Source organism: Chelonus insularis, unplaced genomic scaffold (assembly GCF_013357705.1).
Source record: "Chelonus insularis isolate UGA/USDA-ARS -01 unplaced genomic scaffold, ASM1335770v1 scaffold_303_pilon, whole genome shotgun sequence".
Taxonomy (NCBI): Eukaryota; Metazoa; Arthropoda; class Insecta; order Hymenoptera; family Braconidae; genus Chelonus; species Chelonus insularis.
This window is the reverse complement of record NW_023276792.1, coordinates 772,262-795,860: the sequence shown is the minus strand read 5'-3', so window position 1 is coordinate 795,860 and position 23,599 is coordinate 772,262. Positions and strand designations below refer to the sequence as shown.

At 29.9% G+C, this 23,599-nt stretch overlaps 6 protein-coding genes across 8 annotated transcripts; 5 read left to right on the top strand and 1 right to left on the bottom strand.

Annotated features, from left to right (window-relative positions):
- The first annotated feature begins 124 nt into the window (after positions 1–124).
- LOC118073410 (glycerol-3-phosphate phosphatase-like) lies at positions 125–1,640 on the top strand. Its single transcript, XM_035093901.1, has 4 exons — positions 125–362; positions 447–695; positions 780–1,034; positions 1,144–1,640. Exons 1-4 carry the CDS (start codon positions 281–283, stop codon positions 1,476–1,478), a joined length of 921 nt encoding a protein of 306 aa, XP_034949792.1. The 5' UTR covers positions 125–280; the 3' UTR covers positions 1,479–1,640.
- Positions 1,641–1,769: 129 nt separating this feature from the next.
- Positions 1,770–3,216, top strand: Art8 (Arginine methyltransferase 8). The gene is made up of 4 exons (XM_035093900.1): positions 1,770–1,992; positions 2,073–2,187; positions 2,255–2,621; positions 2,687–3,216. Exons 1-4 carry the CDS (start codon positions 1,921–1,923, stop codon positions 3,171–3,173), a joined length of 1,041 nt encoding a protein of 346 aa, XP_034949791.1. The 5' UTR covers positions 1,770–1,920; the 3' UTR covers positions 3,174–3,216.
- A 133-nt stretch (positions 3,217–3,349) lies between these two features.
- On the top strand, positions 3,350–5,306 carry LOC118073408 (WD repeat-containing protein 55 homolog). The gene is made up of 4 exons (XM_035093899.1): positions 3,350–3,807; positions 3,882–4,064; positions 4,147–4,220; positions 4,307–5,306. The coding sequence occupies exons 1-4, from the start codon at positions 3,494–3,496 to the stop codon at positions 4,957–4,959; spliced, it is 1,224 nt and encodes a 407-aa protein (XP_034949790.1). The 5' UTR covers positions 3,350–3,493; the 3' UTR covers positions 4,960–5,306.
- On the bottom strand, positions 5,065–6,347 carry mRpL21 (mitochondrial ribosomal protein L21). Its single transcript, XM_035093903.1, has 4 exons — positions 5,969–6,347; positions 5,692–5,880; positions 5,300–5,620; positions 5,065–5,209 (listed from the first exon to the last, which is right to left on the bottom strand). Exons 1-4 carry the CDS (start codon positions 6,060–6,062, stop codon positions 5,109–5,111), a joined length of 705 nt encoding a protein of 234 aa, XP_034949794.1. The 5' UTR covers positions 6,063–6,347; the 3' UTR covers positions 5,065–5,108.
- Positions 6,348–6,600: 253 nt separating this feature from the next.
- Positions 6,601–8,169, top strand: LOC118073411 (dnaJ homolog subfamily C member 8). The gene is made up of 6 exons (XM_035093902.1): positions 6,601–6,747; positions 6,914–7,072; positions 7,151–7,217; positions 7,279–7,373; positions 7,539–7,684; positions 7,854–8,169. The coding sequence occupies exons 1-6, from the start codon at positions 6,670–6,672 to the stop codon at positions 8,086–8,088; spliced, it is 780 nt and encodes a 259-aa protein (XP_034949793.1). The 5' UTR covers positions 6,601–6,669; the 3' UTR covers positions 8,089–8,169.
- A 1,150-nt stretch (positions 8,170–9,319) lies between these two features.
- Positions 9,320–23,559, top strand: LOC118073557 (MATH and LRR domain-containing protein PFE0570w-like). 3 transcript variants are annotated; one of them, XM_035094131.1, is made up of 10 exons: positions 9,320–9,393; positions 9,453–9,653; positions 10,160–10,233; positions 11,440–11,576; positions 11,982–13,254; positions 13,623–13,870; positions 14,989–15,398; positions 15,628–17,568; positions 17,644–22,672; positions 22,900–23,559. In XM_035094131.1, the coding sequence occupies exons 3-10, from the start codon at positions 10,175–10,177 to the stop codon at positions 23,052–23,054; spliced, it is 9,252 nt and encodes a 3,083-aa protein (XP_034950022.1). In that variant the 5' UTR covers positions 9,320–9,393; positions 9,453–9,653; positions 10,160–10,174; the 3' UTR covers positions 23,055–23,559. The 3 variants fall into 3 exon arrangements, with proteins under 3 accessions (XP_034950022.1, XP_034950021.1, XP_034950023.1); XM_035094130.1 differs by having other exon boundaries at positions 15,628–22,672; positions 22,900–23,558; XM_035094132.1 differs by lacking the exon at positions 10,160–10,233 and having other exon boundaries at positions 15,628–22,672; positions 22,900–23,558.
- The last annotated feature ends 40 nt before the right edge of the window (positions 23,560–23,599 follow it).

Sequence of the window (23,599 nt, the reverse complement as noted above, 5' to 3'; positions counted from 1 at the left end):
CAAATCAAAATAAGCTAAGTCATCAAGTGAATTTGGTTGATTAATAATAACACGAAATTGGGTCGTTGGAAAATAGCAACTATGAAAGATCACCTTGAGGACAAGAAGATAACTACAATTTCCTATTTATTTGCAGTAGTAGGAAAATTTTAATATTGAACCTCAGTTTATTCTTATAGTGACAATCTGCACTTTTTTTTTATTCAGTGGTTTAATGTCATTGATATCATTTTGACTTCAAAACTAAAAACTTACTCCAAAAAAGCCACAATTAATTATAATGATTAATCTAAACAAATCCAAAGATGACGAACTCGAACAATTTATTGATTCTTTTGACACCGTCATAACTGATTGTGATGGTAATAAATATTCTTATATCTTACGTTACATTAAATTTTGTATAACTCAAAAAATAAGATATATTTTTAATTTTATATTTACAGGAGTCCTATGGCATGAAAATAATCCAGTCCCAGGAGCCTCAGATGTTGTTAATGCTTTTGTAAAACTAGGAAAAAAAGTATACTACGTTACAAATAATAGTACAAAGACTCGTGATGAATTTCAAGAGAAATGTAAAAAATTGAATTTTTATACAGATAATGATTGTGTTCTCAGTCCATCTTATCTACTCCCTAGATACTTGAAAACAATAAACTTCAGTAGAAAAGTATATTTAATTGGTTCTTCAGGTTAGATATTTGTTTTATTTACCAACCTACAATTTCATAAAAGTATGAAAAGTATGTATTCAAATAAAATTTAATCCATTACAGGAATTGCTAATGAATTAACCAAAGCCGGAATCCCATTTATTGGTTTGGGGCCAGATCCGGTTACATCACTTGATTTATCATTTTCTGAATTTAAACCTGATCCTGATATTGGGGCAGTTGTGATCGGATTCGATTTACATTTCAATTATTTAAAAATAATGAAGGCAGCTACATATTTGAAAAATAGAGATGTATTGTTTATTGCAACAAATACAGATGAGCAATTTCCTGGAGGAAATAATATCATCATTCCTGGTAAGAAACTGTTAATACATTTTCAAAGACAGTGAAAATATTTAATTGATAAAAGAGATCAATTGAAATAATTTTGATGTATTTTTTATTTTACAATGAATTAATATAGGTACTGGGAGTTTAGTAAGATGCGTAGAAACATGTGCAAATCGTAAAGCATTGGTGATAGGTAAACCATCGCTACTGATGTCGGAAGCTTTGATAGCAAACAACAAAATAAATCCATCACGCACAATAATGATTGGGGATCGTTGTAACACAGACATATTATTTGGAAAACGATGTAATTTTTCTACTCTATGTGTACTAACTGGTGTCACAACAGCAGAACAATTAAATAATTGGAGCAATTCTCTGGATCCAAGAGAAAAAGAGTTGGTTCCCAATTATTATATAAAATCATTAGCTGATTTACTACCTCACTTACAAAACAAAATAAAATAATTACTCTTATTTTTTGATAAAACAGTTATTATAATACAAACAATACAACAGTATATAATTTGTCAATTATGTAGAATTATCCTTTAGTACATGAATGAGATAATGTATTTTTGTTTATCATAAAAAATTATTTGTCACAAAAATGGCCTAAATATAGATAATAAAGGGAAAAATTAACAATCAATTTCTTAAATATAATATTTGAATAGTGTAGCTAGAAAGAAATTAAATTTCACACAAACCCATCTATGTGAACCACTCATGGATATAAACACACGTGTTAATGCAATATGCATCATTACCACGTTACTAACCTTTCAATAAGAAAACGATAATGAGATAAAATACGTTTTGTTTATTCAATTTCATTGGTATTATCATTTAAGTTTTCAACACCATTTATTGGAAAGAGAATTAATACTACTATAAAAATTTAATTATTATGGAAAGTACAAAAAATTTGAAAAATGTAGAGAGTCCTGACGATTATTTTGAAGAATACGAAAGTCTTGATGTAAGTTTATTAAATATTGATGTTTATAAATGGATTTCTTATTTTAAATCCATTAAATGGAATAATTTATACAATGTTAGGTTCATGAATTGATGCTTAAAGACAATCCTCGAGTTCTGGCTTATAAAAATGCTATATTTAACAAGAAAGATTTATTTTTCAATAAAATTGTGATGGACGTTGGTGCCGGTACTGGTAAGTATGTAAATAAAAACTATTTAATTGTAAATAAACCATTTAACAATTTATTTTATTTCCTTAGGAATTTTGTCAATTTTTTGCGCTCAAGCTGGTGCAAAAAAAGTATTTGCAGTAGAGGCAAACAAATGTTCATTATTAGCAGATGAAGTAGTCAAAGAAAATAATTTTATAGACATCATTCAAGTTATACCTAGTAAACTTGAAGACGTTAAACCAGAAACAATCGGAAAAGTTGACATCATTGTATCTGAATGGATGGGCTTTTATTTAGTTCATGAAGGGATGTTAGATACAGTATTAATAGCTCGAGATCGGTTTTTAAATGAAGATGGACAATTATTTCCCAATATTGCTAAAATGTACGCTGCTCCGTGTCAATTGCCATCAATGTATGATTTTTGGGATAATGTTCATGGAGTAAAAATGCAGTAAGTTCTATAAATTTAATAAATAAAATGAAGCTAATTTAAAAACTGGTTTTTTATAATCCTAGATGTATTGGAAATAAAATACGACAGCAAAAAAAATCAAAGCCTGAAATAATGCTCGTTGATGACCGCGATTTGCTAGCAGATCCAAAAATATTAGCTTGGATCGACCTGAAAACAGCAATCACTGTAGATCTAGATATAATTGGAGGACAAGACTTGGTATTTCCATGCCAACAATCTGGAAAATTACAAGGAGTTTGTATATGGTTTGAAGTTGAATTCCCTGACGGTTCTCTATTATCAACAAGTCCTTCTGATTATCCTACTCATTGGAAACAAACAAGCATTCCCATGCCTAACAGTGCTGAAGTTGTTGAAGGAGAACCTTTAGCATTTCGTATTACGTTAAATCGAGATATGAAAGATAAGCGAAAATATAATTTAGAACTTATTGTTTTAAATCCTGATGAAACAGAACATGAAATACCTTGTGATTGTTATATGACCAAGTGTATTGTCACTAAACAATATATGGAGATTCACAATTAAGATATGTATGTTATTTGCACAAATATAGAATTTGTGTAGAAAATTTCTTTAAAAATAATTTTGAAAACGTTTTTTACCTCACCAAAAAAGATATTTGAATATCCCTCAATAACACAAAATTAGCACGAATGGAGTATTAGTCGACTATACTCTGTTCGAGTAAATATTTCTATTCATCACACTATTGTTAAAACCGAACACATGCTCACTTGTCAACACATGTAATTTTTGTTTAGAAGGTTAGAAATATTTCTAATTAACAATTAATTAATTGTTATAAGAAGAATTACCAAGTTTATAGTAATATTATTGACACTAATATGATAAAAAAAGTACCGAAAATGGAAAGTGATGATAATATGTCAGATGTGAGTATGACAAGTGCTGATTCTTCATCTGAAGAAGAAGATGAGAACATGATTGATACTGACGAAAACACTGATTCGTCGGAAGATGACAAAAATAATGAAGAAGAGGAAGAAGATGATACATTAGTAAATGCAATTAATGCTTCGTCCAAATCTCAGCGTAATCATCCACCAGAAATCAAAGTCGAAGATTATGTAGTCAATATTTGCTTCAATCCATCATCAGATACAATCGCACTTGCTAACGTTGAGGGAGATATATTAATGTAATTGTCTTATTATTTTAACAATAATTATGATTATCAATAATTATAATATTATAAACAACTGTTCTTTACAGATATAATTATAGTGTAGAAAATACCAATCTCTTATCAACAATTGAAGTTCACGAGAAAGCATGTCGAGACTTGAAATTTAATGATAGTGGAGTTTCTTTATGGTCTGTTTCTAAAGATAAATCTATAGCAATAACGGATGTAAATACAGAAAAATTAACAGGAATTTATGAAAAAGCACACGAGTAAGTTGGTTAATTTATTTTTAAAATTATTATCTTCATAATATATTATGAAAATAACAATAATTTTCAAATTTTATTTCAGTGATCCCATTTATGTTATTAACCTTTTGACAGAACATACATTCGCTACTGGTGATGACAGTGGAACTGTAAAATGTAAGTTCCAAGATAAGTCATTTAAAAAACATACGTAGTTTTAACTAATACAAGATAAATATGATTTAAAATTAAATATTTTTCAGTGTGGGACTTACGACAAAATAATAATAAACCCACATTTTCAATAAAAGAAGTAAACGACTATATCAGTTCGATGATAACAAATGAAGAAAAGAAGTATTTGATATGCGCAAGTGGTGATGGTTCTTTATTAACCCTCGACATTCGATCAAAGAAAATATTTTGTCAATCAGTGGAATATGATGAAGAATTTACATGCCTGGGTTTATTTAAAAACAATACGAAGGTTCTTGTCGGTTGTAGCACCGGAAAACTTTATATATTCAATTGGGGAGAATTTGGATATCATTCTGATGAATTTATAAACTTGAATAAGAAATCAATTAATTGTATGGTGCCAATCACTGATAATATAGTAATCACAGGTAATGAAGATGGAACTTTAAGAGCATTAGGTCTCTTTCCTAATAGTAAATTAGGAATCGCTGGACAACATGAATTTTCAATAGAAGCAATTGATATTTCTAATGATGGTAAACTGATTGCTTCTACTTCTCATGATAATATTGTGAAATTTTGGAATGTAGAATACTTTGAAAATTTCAATTTAGATGAAAAAGAAGTAAAGAATGTTAAACATACTGCTAAAAAACATAACTTACCCAGTAGTAAAGTAGAAAATCCATCAACCTTCTTTGCTGACATGGATATGTAATGTTTAAAAATTTTTAAAGGCAAAAATTTTGTAATATAATTTAATTATTTATTTTCTTTTTTACCAGCAAAAATTTCTATGTATTTTTATTTTTCAAATAATACATACACAGTAAAAACAAATAATATAAGTCAAAAAGTGCCTTTGTTTCAATAAATTCTGTCTAATCCTTCGAATTGTTTTTTTTCATGAATTGGAGCATAGAGATTGATTGAATTTATTCTTACTAAGTTGTGCTGTACTCTTAAGACTTTAAAAAACACAAATATAATAAATTATTAGAAAAATTTGTATTCAGAAGAGCTTTCATAATAATTGGTAAAATAAATTGTTTACTTACAACGTAATCGTCGATACTGTTTTCGTGGTCTTTGATAAAACATATATTTGGTATGTGAAAATGTCTTTTCAATAACTGTTGCACTTACATTGGCCATTTCAGAATTGATAAGTGGCCGTCCAATTAGAGTAAAATCAGTTCCACCTACTAGTAGTACTTTTTCAAACTTTATTTCATCTCCAGGATTTGGTGGCCAGTAACCTTCAATCACGATTAAATCATTGTCTGTTACTTTAAATTGTTTGCCAGCGACATAGATTATCGCGAATAATCTACTGTGAGTTTGTGTCAACAATTGATTGTTTATTTCATTGTAAATGCCTAAATAAGAAATATATAATCAGTATTGTTTTAAAAATAGTGTTATTCAAGTAATTCAATAAAACATTTACTCATTTCTTTTCTTCCATCTTCTTCTGTTGGTTCAGGAATTTTTGCTGGAAAGCTTGGACGTTCACCTAGCCATGGCACACTTGTTCTATTTTCTGGTTTTTTAATCTCTATCGGTGTTTTTGGACGTTCAACCAACCATGCTACACGTGTTTTTTTTCCTTGTTTACTGATTAAATTTATTGAATTTACTGTCAAAAATATGAGGCATTAATATTTTTAAAAAACACCATCATCTTATGATAAATTTTATGGACAAATAATTAACAAATGACTTACCATTTTGCAATAATTTATTACCAAGTGGAGAAACTTGTTTACAAAGACAACTAACAGGATTGAGTATTTGGGGTAATCTTTGAAATACCATCATTTTCAATACAAATAGTGAACTAATGAATTGATAAATTGTTTCTTTACAATAGAAAAATTATTTTAATTTATCGTATCATGAGTGATTTCAATTTGGAGCAAACCTTGAGATGCTTTTAAGGTTACGATAATAGTATGATTATGTGATTTAAAAGCAAGTCAGCATGTAATTTTTTCTTATAAATTAAAAAAAAATGTGTTTAAACAATTTAAGTGCTTGGATAAACAATTTTCTTTATAATTAATAGCGGAAATTGAATTATAAAAATATAAATGATTATAAAGTTAAATTTATATCGACCATAGATATGAACATAAATAGTTTACGTAATCAATACGGGAGTTCATTGTTTAGATGGCGATATAATAAAATTCTTGTTGGTGAGTGAGATACAAGATACCAAATCCTAAAAAAAAGAGAAAGAATCAATCTAACCAGTAATATCCGTTTCACAGTAGAAACAAATTTTAATTTCGACCAATCATTAGTCAGATATTGTAGAAAAAATGTTATTTCTGTATTTTATTCTGCAAGATTATTCTCATGTGAATAAACCTTTACAATTGAGCCAATATCTTGTATTTATGTACACAACATAATAATAAAAATGGCTGCTCAAAAGTCGAGTTTATCAAATGATTTTCCTGAAAGTAAAGAGGATGAATTTAATGAATTTTATTCTGAAGTAAGTACGTATAATATTTATTTCAAAATACAATTTAATAATATAAAAACTCGTGTTACCATTTTTTTTATTGTCTTCAATTAGTCGCATGAATGTGACATAACTTTGTATATGTCATGAGTTTTTAACAAGTAAATAAACTAAAAATGATGTAATATTTTTTTAGGTAAAAGAAATAGAAAAACGTGACTCGGTTCTGACACCAAAACAACAAATTGATCGGTTATTAAGACCTGGATCATCGTATTTTAATTTAAATCCTTTTGAAGTTTTACAAATCGATCCCGGTACTTCAATCGATGAAATTAAAAAGAAGTATCGTCGTGTAAGTTTTTTATATTCTTTTTATCAGCAATTATGCTTTTATTCAATATCCATTTACAAATAATTTTATATCATACAGATGTCAATTCTCGTCCATCCGGATAAAAATCAAGATGATGCAGACCGTGCTCAACAAGCATTTGAAAGTAAGTAGTAATTTTCATACCGATCTAATTAAGATTAACTATTATATCATTCATTTTATAGTTGTTAACAAAGCATGGAAAACATTGGAAAATGAAGAAACAAGAGCGAAGTGCATGGATGTTATTGAAGAAGCAAAAGCTCGTACAGATCACATGGTATTTATTTATAAATATTTACTAATCTTACTAAAAATACATTTCGTCTAGTAAAGTTACGTTTATGACTCATTCTAAACTTAATAATCCATAATAAGAATAAAATTTTAATTCAAAAAATTCGAAAATGAAATGTTGATCATTGAAATTTTTTTTTCATTGTAGATAGCAGAGAAGAAGAAAAAATTAAAGAAAGAATTAAAAGATAGTGGAGGCGGTATTGTGATGTTAGAAGAAGAAACTGAACAGGGTTATAGACATGCCATTTGGGTTATGACAATGAAATTATTTGCAGATATGGAACGTAGAAGGTAAAAAACAATAGATTATTAAGAGCAATATAAATAAGCAATGTGGTTATTGAATAGTCATTCAAAATTTTATTTAGCAATTATGGAAAAGCGAATGATTAATCACTGTGTTAATTATTTTATTAGGTGTTATAATTGTATTGAAGTAAAAACGTTTGAATTTTTTTAGACGAGAGTTAGCAACAAGAGATGCAGAGCAACGTAAGCGAAAGCGAGAAGAAGAATTATCAGCTGAAGCGCAAGCAGCTGTAGAAAAAGAGTGGCAAAAGAATTTCGAAGAGTCCAGACAGTCGCGTGTAGATAGTTGGAAAGCATTCCAATCTAAATCAGGAGCAGCTAATCAAAAGAAAACGAAAAAAATGAAAGCCTTTAGACCGCCAAAAACAAAGGCAGAATCACGGTAATTAATATATTGTATCAGTGAATTAATTATTTTATTACTTTAAATATTAGTGAAGTTTAATACTGATAGTAAACAATTTTTTGCCTTATGATTAAAGAGTACCAATTATTATTCCATTCTTTCATTGTTAGTAATTGTAAAAATGAAATGCGAACAACTTTTTTTATTTAAATCTTTAGTTAAAATGAAATAAAATTTTACTATTTACTATGTACAATTAATTTAATTGAGAATATCATGCTGGGGGTAAAATGAAAGTCATTGAGTGAGTGAGTTTTCAAAGTTGTGAATATTACAAAAATGTCAATTTCCGTATAGATATAACATGGAAAAAAATCAAATAATATCAGGTATACTTTTGTTCAAATATTGATACTAATATAAAAATAATAATAATGCTTTGTACTTTTTCGTTATCATCTAAGCCATTGTTAATTCTTATAGAATGTAATCAAATATTTTCACCAGAGATGAAATACTACTCTTTTTGTATTTAAATATTTTTGTTAATCAGCTGCAGTATATTTGCAATTATTATTAATTGATTGAAAGTAAATTATCACTTATATAATACAAGATATTTATTGAGAATGATTTATTATAAAAAATTTATTTGTTAAAATAAAATAAAACATTTTTTTATCAAATGTCAATTATTTTTTACAAACTAAAAATTTTTTAGATCTCATATTTACTATAATATAATTGTATCAAAACATAGTTATTTCTGTAGAATAATTAGATGCTTAGATTATTTATTTGAGTATAAATTTATTTCAAGTTTAGAAATAATAAATATAATGTTTATAAATAATCCAAAAACTGTACACCATTACGTTTCTTGATTTAACAATTAAGTTAAACTTTTTCTTCTTTTTAGAAAAAATACTCTTCCTTATTTATGCTTTGAATGATTGATGACAAAACTGGTTACATAGATATTTTCCAGTTGTAGAAAAGAAATTATTTCGGCATAAAAATGAATTTGAATAAATAGATTGAGTGTATTAAGCTTTAAAATACAAAGATTGAGCAGATGACATATAATAGCTGTTTATTACACAGATAGACAAAACGTCTTTCCGAGCATACTTAAATATACAGGGACAAGTCTTTTCTTTCTCAGGTGAATATGTACATTAGTATGTACATACAGCAGCTGGATAGCTGCATATACTTCTTATTACATGTGTGACAGAGTTGAAAGATAGTAACGCATGCGCGAAGGAACCAATTGACAAGAGTGGAATTGGATAGTTGGCTGGAGTTGGTTCAGGTGTAGCACCGACGCGTTTACATGCAACAGGTAGCATTTACTTTATTCATATACTTTTCAAGTTTTAAAAATTTTTTTGTGCTTTACAGTGACTCTATCCCTTAATTAATCAGTTATTATTCCTAACTTGTTTACTGTATTTGGCAAATTCAAGAAAGCCTAATATTTAATAAAAATATAAATCATGCATCGGCATGCCTGAGAAAAGGAAGAGGATAGATGGAGAAGGTTCTTGTGGTGCTGCTGGCTTATAGCATAGTATAATATGCTTGATTTACCTGAGTACCGAGGTTGGATTTTATTAAATTCATTTTTTATTAATATTTTAAAGTTTTTACATTTGAAATAACTAGCATAAAATTAAATAAAATTTCATTCTTTTTTATTTTAAAATTGAAATTTCTAAAATTCCGAAAATTTTATATAAATTTAAAAACTTACCGGTAATAATTTGTGCAATTTATGCTTAATTGATTTAACAATTACAATCGAATTAATTTTAAACAATTGAAACGGCTTTTTGGAATTATTCGTTTATTATTAAAAACGATTGATGGAATTATTGTAATTTTATCCTATTTTTAGCAGGAATTTTCCTGCTACGATTATGACGTATATTCTTGTACTTATATAGTTATGAGGAGGACTACATTATTATTTGATTGTTCATGTTTTTTTTTATTATTTATTATTTATTAGTTGTTACTTATGAGTTAATTATGATTATGTATATTTACTTATTATAATCATCTTGAATATAAGAGTACATAATACAAATTGAATATCAATGCGCCAGTATATTTCATCAACAATGGATGGAATAATACATGTGAATCAACAGCAAGGAATACAAGCCATTAAAAGACACGGGTAAACTTTTATAAAATTTATATGTATATCAATAAATTATTTATTAACTTCATTCATTTTATCTTAACATCAGTGTTTATTTTCAATTCTACAAATTGTTTCGAGTGTTTTAACATTTTTTTTTTAATTTCTTTGTGTTAACTAATTTTTCTTATTGTTTTTATTATATCTTGAGTGATAAACATTATTTTTCCAATAAAACAAGACAATTCTTTTTTTTCAATTATCAGCAATAAATTTTTATAAACGAATCTTCAGTCTCTTTAAATAAAAAAAAATGGTGAGAAAATGAAAAAAAACTGAGGAAAAGTTTTCTGTAATTGTTATTATAAATTTCTAAAGTCGGTTATTCGATCAAGAATTTATAAAAAAAGTGAATATGCATGCATCAATTCTTATCAATAAAATACATTTATATTAGGAAAAGTAAGAAAGATCAGTATGCAGGTAATATAAAAATATTCGGGCCTACTTCGAGTTTATAAATTATACACGGCCATGTGCAGTATAAGTACAGTAAGAATCAGATAGGAATAAGAGGACGGGACAGTGGACTGGACCAAACGGGACTATTAACAAGAGAAAACAGTCTAGTATCGAGGGAAGACACATTCCTACATATGATTACCGATATGATGCATTTAGTATTTTAAGCTAACCAATTTGATCTTATGAATGTTACTAAATATGTAAATAAAATGTAACATTATGTTATCCTTATATGGCTTGTTAACTTACTAACTGCTACATTTAATATACTATTGATATAATGCTTAGCGAAAATATAGAATGAAATTTTTTATCAATGTATAATTATGCCTAGTAATAATTCTTTATAATTTTTTTTCTATAAATTTAATGCCACTGATGAATATTACAATTTTATGCTAATGATTGCTATGAGTAAAAAATTTATGTCTGATTAATCACAATCACAACGATGGATTGATTACTTCTCTGGCATGATTGATTAGAAAAGTAATGAAATCAATCGAGAAATTTGTTAAATATAATCTTAAAAAAAACTAGACCTAAATCTGCTTTAATTAATTACATTGAAATTATATTTGAATGTATTGAAAAAACTATTTATGATATTTCTGTTCTTTTTATTGTCTTTCTTGCTGGAATAATTCATTTTGAATAACCGTATGAACTCGATGTTAATTAATTATCATTTATAATTATGTTTATTTACTGTTACAGAACATTGAATATAAAAATAAACCAACCAGAGAAAGGATTGATTTATTCAATAATTGGATTCAGACTGATCATCAAGAAATATAAACGCAAGAGAAATATTTTGAAACCTCGCTCTTACAGGATACGAACTATCAATGGTATGAAATATCAACTTTTATGTTTTAATCATTGTAATTAAAGCGTAAGTCTGGAAGCTAGTTTTTTAGTCGATTTAACTAAAACATATTATTAATAAAAAAGTTATAGATTGTATATCAAAGATGTCAATATTTCATAATTGTTCAATGCTCTATAAATTTTCTATAATTATTTTGGCTTTCATGACAAGTCATGTAAGTAAATGTCATTTTCGAATGAAATGAATATTATTTACGATAACAAGGTCTATATTTCTTGAACAAAATGTCTATTTATTAAAATATCTATATAAAAGTAAAAATAAGTATTAATCATTTTCAATTAATCTTTTATATTAATTAAATAATTTATTTCAATTAAAATACCTAGCCTGAATTGCATTAATTAACATTTTTATATTTTAGGTGTTTCTGGCTATTGGAAAATCAAAAAAAATCGACTATCATCTGTCAAGGTATATCGAAGTCTACCTTTATATTATTATAAACGAATGAAACTAAAAGATAAAACAAAACAACATGGAAATAGGGATCGTCGATCACTGAATAATACATGGGGTTCAACAGAGAATGAAAAATTATTTACTGAAAGACAGAAATTCTTGTGGGGCAAGTATTTAAGATCAGTGTCAGCTGATAAAATTTCAACGCCCAAAAATGACAAAAAAAAAGTTATAAATGAGAAAAGTAAACTTAAATTTCCAGAGGGGAAAAATAAACCAATAGAATCAATGAAAAACGATGATAATCAATCCCCAAAACTAAAACAACCGTCAAAGATTGGGGATTTTATAAACAAGTACAATTTTGAAACTCCTCGTTCATGCAACAAAATTTCGGAATCCGGAGATAAGTTTAATTTTTCCGGAAGTGGATCTAAGTCCACGTTGAAAAATCGTGACCGGAAGTCTAACATTCCAGTATTGAAGAGAAATGTTCGTGAATTCGAGGACATTACAAGTTCACGTGAATCTACGAGACGATCTCTAATACCTCAACGATTATATCGTGGTAGTACCGACGATCTGCGACGATATCGAGACGATAGTAATTCATCAAGTCTTATTCCAAAACTTTCATTATTTCAAAAAAATAAAGATGATAGAATTAAACGAATAGAAGAGAAAGATAATAAAGAAAAGCCAATTTCCCCTAGTATTTCTGCCATAAATAGTAAAATAGAATTAACACACATTACTCAATATAATATGGAAAAAAAGGTATGTTCTCAAGAATGTAATTCAATGATGGCTAATGAAGCAATTATGATGAAAAAGGATGAAGAAAATAAACCAGATATGGAAAGCTTTAATATTTATTCTTTAAACAATCGGGAAGAAAATTTGGAAGATGAGAAAAAACGAGAAATGTTTAAAATAGAGGAATTACAAACTAAGGGATTTAAAGAAGAGCTGTTGAATAATACAGATGATACTGATGATACCACAAACAGACGTTCATCAAGTCATTTATCACCAGAAGCAAGTCCATTGAGTACTAGGTCATCTCGATACAGTCCTCGTGAAAGCGAGAGTGAGCCAACACCTGGTCTTCCTCGGAAAATTACAGCCAGTGAATCTTTTATATCATCTCAAAGAATTCGTGATGCCATTACGCGATCCAGACGAGAGTCTAATAACAGTGCACGATATGAAAGCAGTGGTAGTGAGAGTATAAGGTACTTTGATATTATTTCACACATAAAATTATCTTTTACAATTTATTCTTTAGCATTTTATTTTAGAATTATGAAATAACGTTTAGTAATTACTTTACAAATGAAACTATTTGGTCAATTTAAAAAAATTTTAATAAGCAAATATTTGCAGAAAATTATAAAATAAACGAAACATAAGAACCATGAATTATCTTAAATAGAACAGTATTAATGAAATACTAGCATCAATTTAAGGCTTGTTTCTTGAGCATTTAAAATGCAAATCTTAATTGAAATGAATAATCTTATTCTTTGTATGCATGAAGGAGTAAACTCTTGCTAGACGCCCTCTTCCGTTTTTTTTATTCTGATGAGAATTTTTTTTCCAGATTAAATGAATCAGGATTATACGATTACGTAGATTTAGGAAAGAAGACAAGATCTTACGAGAGCAACTATTACGATCCAAGATCTTGTGCAGAAAACAGTAAAAGAATACAGCGTGATAGTGCTACAAGTGCTGGTGAAGACGACTTCAACGAGCAATGTCTCTCACGTTCTGATTCTAATAAATTCTCCAACGTTTCATCGCAGGGAAGAACCATATTGCGACGACGCAGGCAATTTGATTCACAAGGTAGAAGGTAGACACATTAAGTAAATGAAAATTCTATGTGATATGAACAGGGCTTGGTATATATCATTTACCTACATAATATACTAAACCAGTGAATCGATTATTGAAGCCCTCAAGTCTTTCAATTTGTTTCTTTAGTGACTGTTCCAGTAACCGTTAGTGACTTTCGATCACGAACACTCTCGTTATTTAATTCATTTGACATTTTCATTTTTTTGTATTATTTTTTCTGTTGTAAAGTATGAGTGCTTTAAGACTCATACAACTTTGTATAACGGTGATTATTTCAATGTGGTTTTTGATGTTCTATATTATTGCAATCGTCGTATTTTTTTTATGGTGGAGGAGTGATTATTAAAAATAGTTACAGTACTGGTAATATTTTTAATTAATTATATCCGTTTGGTTAAATGTTTTCAATAATTTGACGTCATAAATTCATGACATTGGAAGTTATTGCGATGAATACTTAATCATTCAACCATATAAATACAATTATTTTTTTCTATACGTTACACTTCTATATTAGAACAACGTAATATATAAAAGTAAAAAACGGAAGAAAAAGAAAAAGTATGTTTTAATGAGTCACCATGTATAAAATTTCGTGATAATTTTTTTAAAAAAAATTTCAATTAATTTAATTATAAAATATACTCTCAATATTTAGTTGTTTTTCAACGGAGTTTAAATTTCAATTACAAATATTTAGCATTGAATTTTTCATGTTTATTATATTACTTTTTATAAATAATATTTTTTCGCAATGTTGTAACTTTATGTAGACGTTCCTGTTTGTCTCATTTGAATGATTCTGAGTGGGCAGTGAGCAAGACGATACGGTAGCTAAGCGTCAGATAAGTTAGATGAGTTGAATGGTCAAATGTGGTAGTCAGTAATTCTACTTTTTAACTGCAAACTAGCTTTCAATCTAGAATACATTGTTAACATTACAAATATTCACCAGAAATAAGAAGAAATTTTATTGTGATACCTTATCTAATAATGAAAACTCTCATTAAATAAGATAATAGATTTTGTTGTAAATTTCAAATAGTTATATCGATTTAAAACAATATTTAAATAGTATATTTATTTTATTAATGTATTCTATGTAGGTTCACGAAGAAGAGGAAGATCTTATGCAAGGTCATTCTGCAACGAAGAATTACCAAACTTACCAATAACTCGACAACCAAATTTCCTGAGGAGTAACGATCAGTTTCATGGCCAAGATCTTCCAAATCCTGATTATAGACGTCTAGTTTTTATTAGTTCAGACTCATCATCAGGACGTGAGGAAGATGATGCAGATAGTAGTTGTTCTGGATCGTCATATTTAACTGGTTTACCACGAAATAGCCATGCTCAAAATCTTGAAGATTGCGATTGGGATTACTTCGAGAGCGAAAGTTTACGTTTACCATCAATTTTGCCATCTCGTAGCAAATCTCGAGATATTACTGATCTAAAAGATTCCAAAAATGCGTGGGATTGTTGTTTAGGACGCGGATCAGGAGCTTGTCTGGTTGGTTTTTCGTCATTTCTAATTTTAATAGTAAAAATAATATAACTAAAAACTTAACGATTGAATATTAGTTATATTGATTGAAAAATTATAAAAATTATTAAATGAAATTGTTGATTTAAACTTTTTAAATAGCAAGAAAATTAGTACGATTTTTTTCAGTCAGTATATTTTTATTCAGTGAATAATTTAATCATTAAAGATATTAATGAAAATGAATTATTTATAGGCTTGTGGTAACTCATCAAGTAGAAATGTTCTTCCTGTACCAGTGCCTATACCAGTGCCTGTACCTTATCCAGTGCCAGTGCCGGCTTCTCTTTGGAATAACGGTGATTTCGCAGCAGCAGCATCTTCTATGATTACAACTTGTGCCAATTCAGACAACAATTTGAGTTTGAAAAATGTTCCTTCAATAACTCCGTGGTTCTCTTGGCCAAATCCCAAATTTAATCCGTCTAAAGTTCATAGAACAAGTCTTCATTGTGAACCACAAATCATCGATCAAACCTTCGATTCATCTTTTTTCACATTTCATCCTTCAGAAATATCCTTCGCACGTTACGGACATTTTTATGATAAAAACTTAAAGATATCATCATCATCATCAGCGTCATCATCATCAGAGAAATCAAAATTAAATTCATCAAGTGACATTCATGTAAAGCAATTGAATTGTGATGAAGAAGAGTGCCAAGAAAATAAAAGTGTTAGAGTAAAAATAGATAAATTAAAAAAGACTGAAGGACAACAAGAAATGATACCGCTTGATGTCAATTTTATTCAATCCGATAAATCATATGGTCCTGTTAATAGTAATAATCGTAATTTTAATAAAGACATAATTGATGAATCATCGCTTGGCGATGAGGACTACAAATTAGTTCAAGATAACAGTGAAGTGAAAGAAACCTCTTTAGTATCATTAGCAAATGAATCGATCGATACTAATCAAATAGTGTGCTGTCTGTCACGAGGAAACTCTACAAGTTCATCTGACAATTCTTCGGCAAGTAGCAGTGATCTTGAAGATTCAGCGCCTCATCGATTTTCTCGAGTGTTTGTCGTTAATGACGATTCATTAGCGAGTGACAGCAATAATTACGATATGAATGACCACGAGGATAATGACGATGACGATGATGATAATGATGATGATGATGATGACGACGACGATGATGACGTTAATGATGGAGTTATGGAGAATAATATTGTGTTAAAACGGATAAGTCAATTACCAGATACATTATCATCTAGCTTGGATTTTCAGAGAAATTACACTCAGAACAAAGATCAATTTAAAGAAAAAATTTCAAAAATAAAAAATTCTAAATACTACATTTCAGCAAATAGAGTAAGTAAGACTGATGAAAGTGAGTTGATAGAGCACAATGAAATTTATGTTGCTGATTCTGACGATTGTTCAGATAACCATGTGAAATTAAAATCTATTAGACAAATTAATCCTGATGAAATTGAGTTGTCTCTATTCACTTCAGAAAAAATCAACAACGATACTAAAAAAGAAGAGGACGATACTTTTGAAAATAACTCTGATATTTTTCATGCGTGTGACAGTAGTGTTGTACCAGATTCGTTAGAAATTGACACCATTAGTGATCAGAAATGCACAAGAAGTATTTCCAGTTTATCTACAATAAGAAATAATGAAACTTTAAATAGTAGTAAACTCGATAAAAATCAGTTGGAATCGATAATAAACGAAGAACTTATAAAGAATCATTCCGAAACTTTACCATGCATTGAATCTCCACAATTGAAAAGAAATGATGGTGAAATAAATAATGATAATGATACATTATTGAAAAATGATGAAACTTTAATAAAAAAAATAGAGTCAATAACATTATTAAAGGAAGTTTGTAAAACAGAGAATTGTCCATCCTTATCTTCATCATCAACGTCATCATCATTGTCTTCGTCTACACAAAGACCTAACGATCACGATACCACAGTGGGAAATGAAAAAGCATTTGATAGTCAGCAGGTGGGAGAAAATAAGGTGGTAGACGGTGTTGTTAGCAGTAATGGAACAAGTGAAAACGGTGGGGAGACAGTAGTGCGGGGAACGGCACGGTTTCGCTCAGTCGAGCGACGCCCGCCTACTCGAAAAGAGAATGCATTTTTATCATCAAAAGCGTCCATTGAGGTTAAAGATCAAATCAATAGTACAAATATTCTTGCTACAAACAATAAATATAAAAGTCTTGTAATGATTACTCAGGGCGCGTACCAGCCAGTAAGTGTCATTACTTCTGATACAACTACATTGTTACAACCGGATGAGTCTCAGTCATCTCAGGGCCTGGCCGGTTACTACCATCTGGCGCTCGAAGCGTTAACGGAAACAAACCAACGAAATGGACAAGGACCTAAAAGACCATTGACGGTTAAACGATTGGTAACAACATCTAATGAGCAACAAGTTGATGGCGGATCGAATGTAGAGAATGTAGGGAGTGTCAGTGAGAGTGATGACGTTCAATTTATGAGGACAAATAACATTAAACATACGGCTGATATCTCTCCAGTAAAAGAAAATAGAAATTTATGTGACAGAACAAATACTGATATTAAGAATGACACTATCGAATCTATTAAATCATCTTCACCACAAAGTAGTAAAAGTGGTGAGAATGTTATTAATACTAGTGATACGGTGATACTTGAAGAAGGTTTAGCTGATGATGATTCTTGGGTGGAAGAAGTTTCTCATGATGAGGATGAACAGAGTGGAACGACTCTTACTGAAGAGAGCTCCGAGGATGAAGTCAACAATCTTGGGGATCGTGAAGAAGAATTGCGGGGTTACCATCGTCAAGCAATTGATTTTACTTTGCATACAATTGTTGAGGAATCGTGTGAAGAGAGCGAGGCTGAATTTAGTCTTAACTCTGGTAATTGGAAAAAGAAAACACCAAGGCCTCCTTCTACTTCCGAATTGGAGAAATACTTTTTTTTTGGACTTGGCGGCGATATTAATTCCATCAGTAATAATAAAGATGGCAATCACTTGAATAAAAACAACGAAAATATTCATAGTTTTAGTAATAATAATATTTTTGATAATGATAGTACCATAAACAACGATACTGATGATAATTGTGATAGTAATAATAGCAAAAATGATAACGAAGGTTTAAATACTAGTGATGAAGTGGAAAGTAATAATGATGGAATATCTTCACAACTAAATCAAGAGGCTGATAGTTTTTCTGAAACCTGTTCTGTTTATTCAGAAGGTCTTGAATCATTAGGACACGATAATAATGGAAATAACAGTTCTGGAAATGATAAAAGTGCCAATGATTTTGCCAATTGTTCTAGACTCGAAAAATATTTCTTATCTGAGTTCTTAGGATTCAATGAAGATCGAAGAGATTCTGATGGTTCAGTAGGAAGTGATTCCGAGGGTCGACCAAGCCCTGAAGCTCAACGACGTAAAAGACTTGTAAGAGCTAGAGGTACTGGAAGATCACACAGTTCATCATTGGATAATTTATTGGCTTTAACTCAAAGTGGACAAAATTTAAGTCTACAAAATTCATTGCAAGACTTGAGCATCAATCAAGACTCAGCAGATACTCATTCGGATGATTCATCCGTGGAAACAGCTGATGGCCAGAAGGAAGATGGACAAACAGCTGTATTTGGAGCTGAAGGTCAGTTCGATACAGTAAAGAGAAAGAAGAAAAAATCCAGAAATCTAGGTACACAAAGCCCTCGTGTTGTTGAAGATCGAAATAAAAGCCCAGAAATCCAAGAAGAAAACTGTGATAAATTTACGGAAGTATCGAATCATAATCCCAATGAATCACAAACAAATAATTCTAGCGATGAAAAATCTAAAAGTCCTCAACCCGAGTCTATATCAAATACGCTATCTTCAACACCAATCACAGATTTTTCTAATCATCAAAATAATAATGATGATAACGATATAAATTCTGTTAAGCAGCAATCACGTGATTCCGGATTTGTTGGTAGCTGTGATGATCTCATTCATCATCAAAAATTACCAAATGACCAAAAAACTGATAGTAGTAATAAAGATAATTCGAATAATTTGGAAAATAAAAATGGAAATATTCATAATAATGATCCTAAAGTGAATTTATCTGGAACAAATGAACAAATAAAACAAACGCAAAATAATTTATCATTAAATGCAAACGTTTCGTTATCAAGAAAAGATAGTTTTAATAACTGGTCAAGTGATGAAGAAACTAACTTGATGATGTCCAAAGTCCGTCAGTTCTTTAAAACTATGGTAGCTAATTCCAATATTCAGAGTTCTAATGCAACCACAAATAACTCCAGTGTTCAACAGCTCGAATCTCCTGTTCCGAGTCCTAGTTTATCAGGAGTAACATCTAATAAATCAAGAATATCCATTCAAAATCGTACAAAACCTCCACAATTAGTTTACTTTGAAAATGAATTAACGAGATTAATGAAAACAGTTCCTGGAATTAAAGACGAACAAGTACGAGAAATCGTTGAATATCTCAGTTCAGAAGATACTTGGTCTGATTCATATGATAGTTCAGACTATACAAGTTCTGATTTAGAAGGTGCTGCTGGTGGACGACGTTCAGCTCTGCAAGAACAAATATCACAAAGCTGCCAGCAAATAATTAACAAATTTGATATAAATTCTGTCGAAAGTACAACTAACGTAATTATTAAAAATAATTCTAATATTAGTAATAAAAAAAATCATGCTGGTAAATCTGGCAACGATGATGATGACGAAGACGATGATGACGATGAAGAGAATAATAATCGACACCGTCATCATCATCACCATCATCACCACGTTAATAATAGTAATAAAAAGGTAGACAAAAAGGAAGACTTTCCAACAGTATCTAAACAAGCATGCATGGGACGTGACACAGCATTTGTTTATCAAAAACTTGTTCAAAGTTTCACAAAAATGGCTGGAGATAATATCAGTTCAGATGCCAGTTCTACTCCTCATAGTAGTCCACCATTAATAGCAAAAGTTATGCATCACATTGGTAGCAGATTAGTAGCATTAATGCATCAAGTATCAGAAAATAATCCTAGCTCTCCTCATCATTCATCTTGGCGAAGATATCCACAGCATAATAGAACACCTTCTTCAGCTTCAACAACTGAAGATGATGATTCAACATCAGATTCTAATCATACACCATCGTTTGTACATTATCAATTACCTCGATCAAAATCCCATGATCCATTGTTATTGATTAGTGGGCATCCTACAACTGGAGTAAGCGGACAAGAAAGTGAGGAACGTGAAACAAGTGACTATGAAAGATTCTCTTGGCGCGGTAGTTTCGAATCGGCTTTAATGGCCACTGATTCACGTACTAAATTAAGTCTTTTAACTTGTTCGGGTGACATTAACGCTAGTACAAGCGCCAGTGCTAATAGCAATGCTCTAGCAATGGCAGCTAAAAGACGAAGTGCTGGTGATTTATTATTTAGCCCAAAGAGTTTCTCACGTGAACAATTAGATCGAGTACGAAGTTGTGGATCTATTGGAGCGGGTGGTGGTACTAATAATGATAATAATGTAAATGAAACAATTGGATTTACTGGTGATGGGAATAATGTTGGTGGATCAGTAGAAGACAAGATTTGGAATAATAGACGACGGTCATCAGTACCTGATGCAAATGCTCGAGGAGATATCAAAATAATTGGTGATCATGATGATGAAGATGATGATGAAAATGATGAGGATGAAGACGATAATGATGACACTGAGGATGAATTTGAGTTTAATGGTAATTCTAGAGCCACAACATTACCACGAGGAATGCAAACGACGATTAATTCAGTAACATCAAATACAACAACAAATTCATTACCAAGACTGCCAGGTTCTACATCAAGTAATTCAGGAATAATAACGACTTCAATGCATAAAGCTCACAGCATGTATCATTTTCTTCCCCAGCATACGGGTGTAAAATCAGCTAGATACCGTCCTCCTGGATTTGCAAGAAATAGCCTAAGTAATAATAACAATGGTAGTGGTGGAAATGGTGGTAGAAATGGTAATAACAGCGGAATAGGACCTAAAAGAGCACTAAGTGCTCCAGGACTTCAGATAGCAAGCTCACAAAATATTAGTATAAAACAACGACAAGTATCTAGATCACGACGACGTGAACCAGCTGTTTGTTTGGTACCAGATGATGGCAGTAGTCTATCTGAAGCCTGTAGTACTCCAATAATCGGAGGATCTAATTCGAAGTTAATGTCCAGTCGTACAATGATTGATATTGATGACTTAGAACGCCAAGGACTGCATTCTGATCATAATACTAGAGCATCTTTGTCTAGTCTCGGTGCACGTTCAGATTCAATGGCTTCTGTTTATAGTGGAGCAGGTGAAGGAAAATGGTGTGGCTCTGTTGCTGTTAGAGGGGAAGTAGAATTTTCTTTACAGTATGATTATAAACAATTAACTTTTCAAGTCCATGTTAGTCAATGCAAAGATTTGGCACCGGTTGATATTAAAAGAAACCGTTCTGATCCTTATGTTAAAGTTTATCTTCTTCCGGATAAATCCAAAGGTGGTAAGAGAAAGACTAAAGTCAAGAAACATACGTTGAATCCCGTTTTTGATGAAACTCTTAAATTCCACATCAATGTGAATGCTTTAGAAACAAGAACGTTATGGTTAACTGTTTGGCATTCTGATATGTTTGGAAGGAATGATTTCTTAGGAGAAGTTAGAATGCCTTTAGAAAATAAAATTTTTGATGATCCCACTCCTCGTTGGTACTTACTACAAGAAAGATCAGAATCTTTTGACGATCCCGTTATCACTTACAAGGGCGAAGTTATTGTAGGTTTGAAATTCGTTCCACCTGATCCCGTTCAATTGGAAAGAGAGAGAGACAGTGGAGCTGAGCAACGTCTACTTAATAAAGGAAAAAAGAATTGGAGTAAAGGATCTCTTCATGTACTTGTCAAAGAAGCTCGACATCTCCAAACAAGATCAAAAAACTCTGGAACCTGCGATCCATTTTGTAAAAGTTATTTACTTCCAGACAAAGGTAGATCAGGAAAACAGAAAACTAATGTTGTCAGGAAATCGGATGGATCTCCAGTATGGGGTCATACATTTGTTTACAAAGATGTTAGCCTTCAAGAATTGGCTGAACGTGGTCTTGAGTTGACTGTATGGGATCATGATCGCATTGCCAGTAATGAATTTTTGGGCGGAGTACGATTTAATCTTGGAACTGGTAAGCATTTAATTAATTTATGAATATTTATAAATGCTTGTTTAGAAATCATTAAAATTAAATACTTACATAGAAAATTACGATATTATTTTGTAAATCTTTAATTGCCGTGAAAAAAATTTTGCAAATTATTTATAGAAATCTACTGATGACTCATAAAATATCTAAAATTTTCACTGATAATTGAAATAATCTCGCCAATAAATTAATGACTGAATATTTTTTAGGTAAACATTATGGAAAGCCAGTTGATTGGATGGATGCAACAGGAAGAGAATTATCTTTATGGCAAAGTATGTTAGAAAGACCGAATTTTTGGGTCGAAGGTGCAATAACACTTCGGCCAAATTTATACAATCATGGTAAACATAATTTTTCTTAATATTTTTTAATTATGTTCGTATTAAATAATACTGTGGCCTGAAGTACTTTATATAAGAATACTTTTTTCTATTTATATTACTTTTTTATACAAGGATTATTCAAAAATGGTATATTTAAGGACGTTAAATATACTAGTTTTCCAATAAACTCATGATACCACTTATTTCGTATAAATAATATAATATATTTGAGTTACATGATGCAATATAACATAAGTATTGAAGTAACAGTTAATTAAAGAAATGATATAAAAGACGTAAAGAATTATTGACTTCGTTAATAGATTATATAATCGAATATCTAAATGAAATATATATAAAATATTTAAAATTTAAACAAAATTGTTGAATTAATAATTAATTGTGAATAGATTTATGCATGTGTATTATCAATCTGAAATGTTTTTCTAAATTATTGTTAATAAAAATTGATATAAAATTACTGACATTAATATACTAAATTATATATAAGTTATGTCTATTGAAAAATGTTTATACATACTTTTTAATATTTTTCAAATTGAGATTTAATAAAATTTGTAGA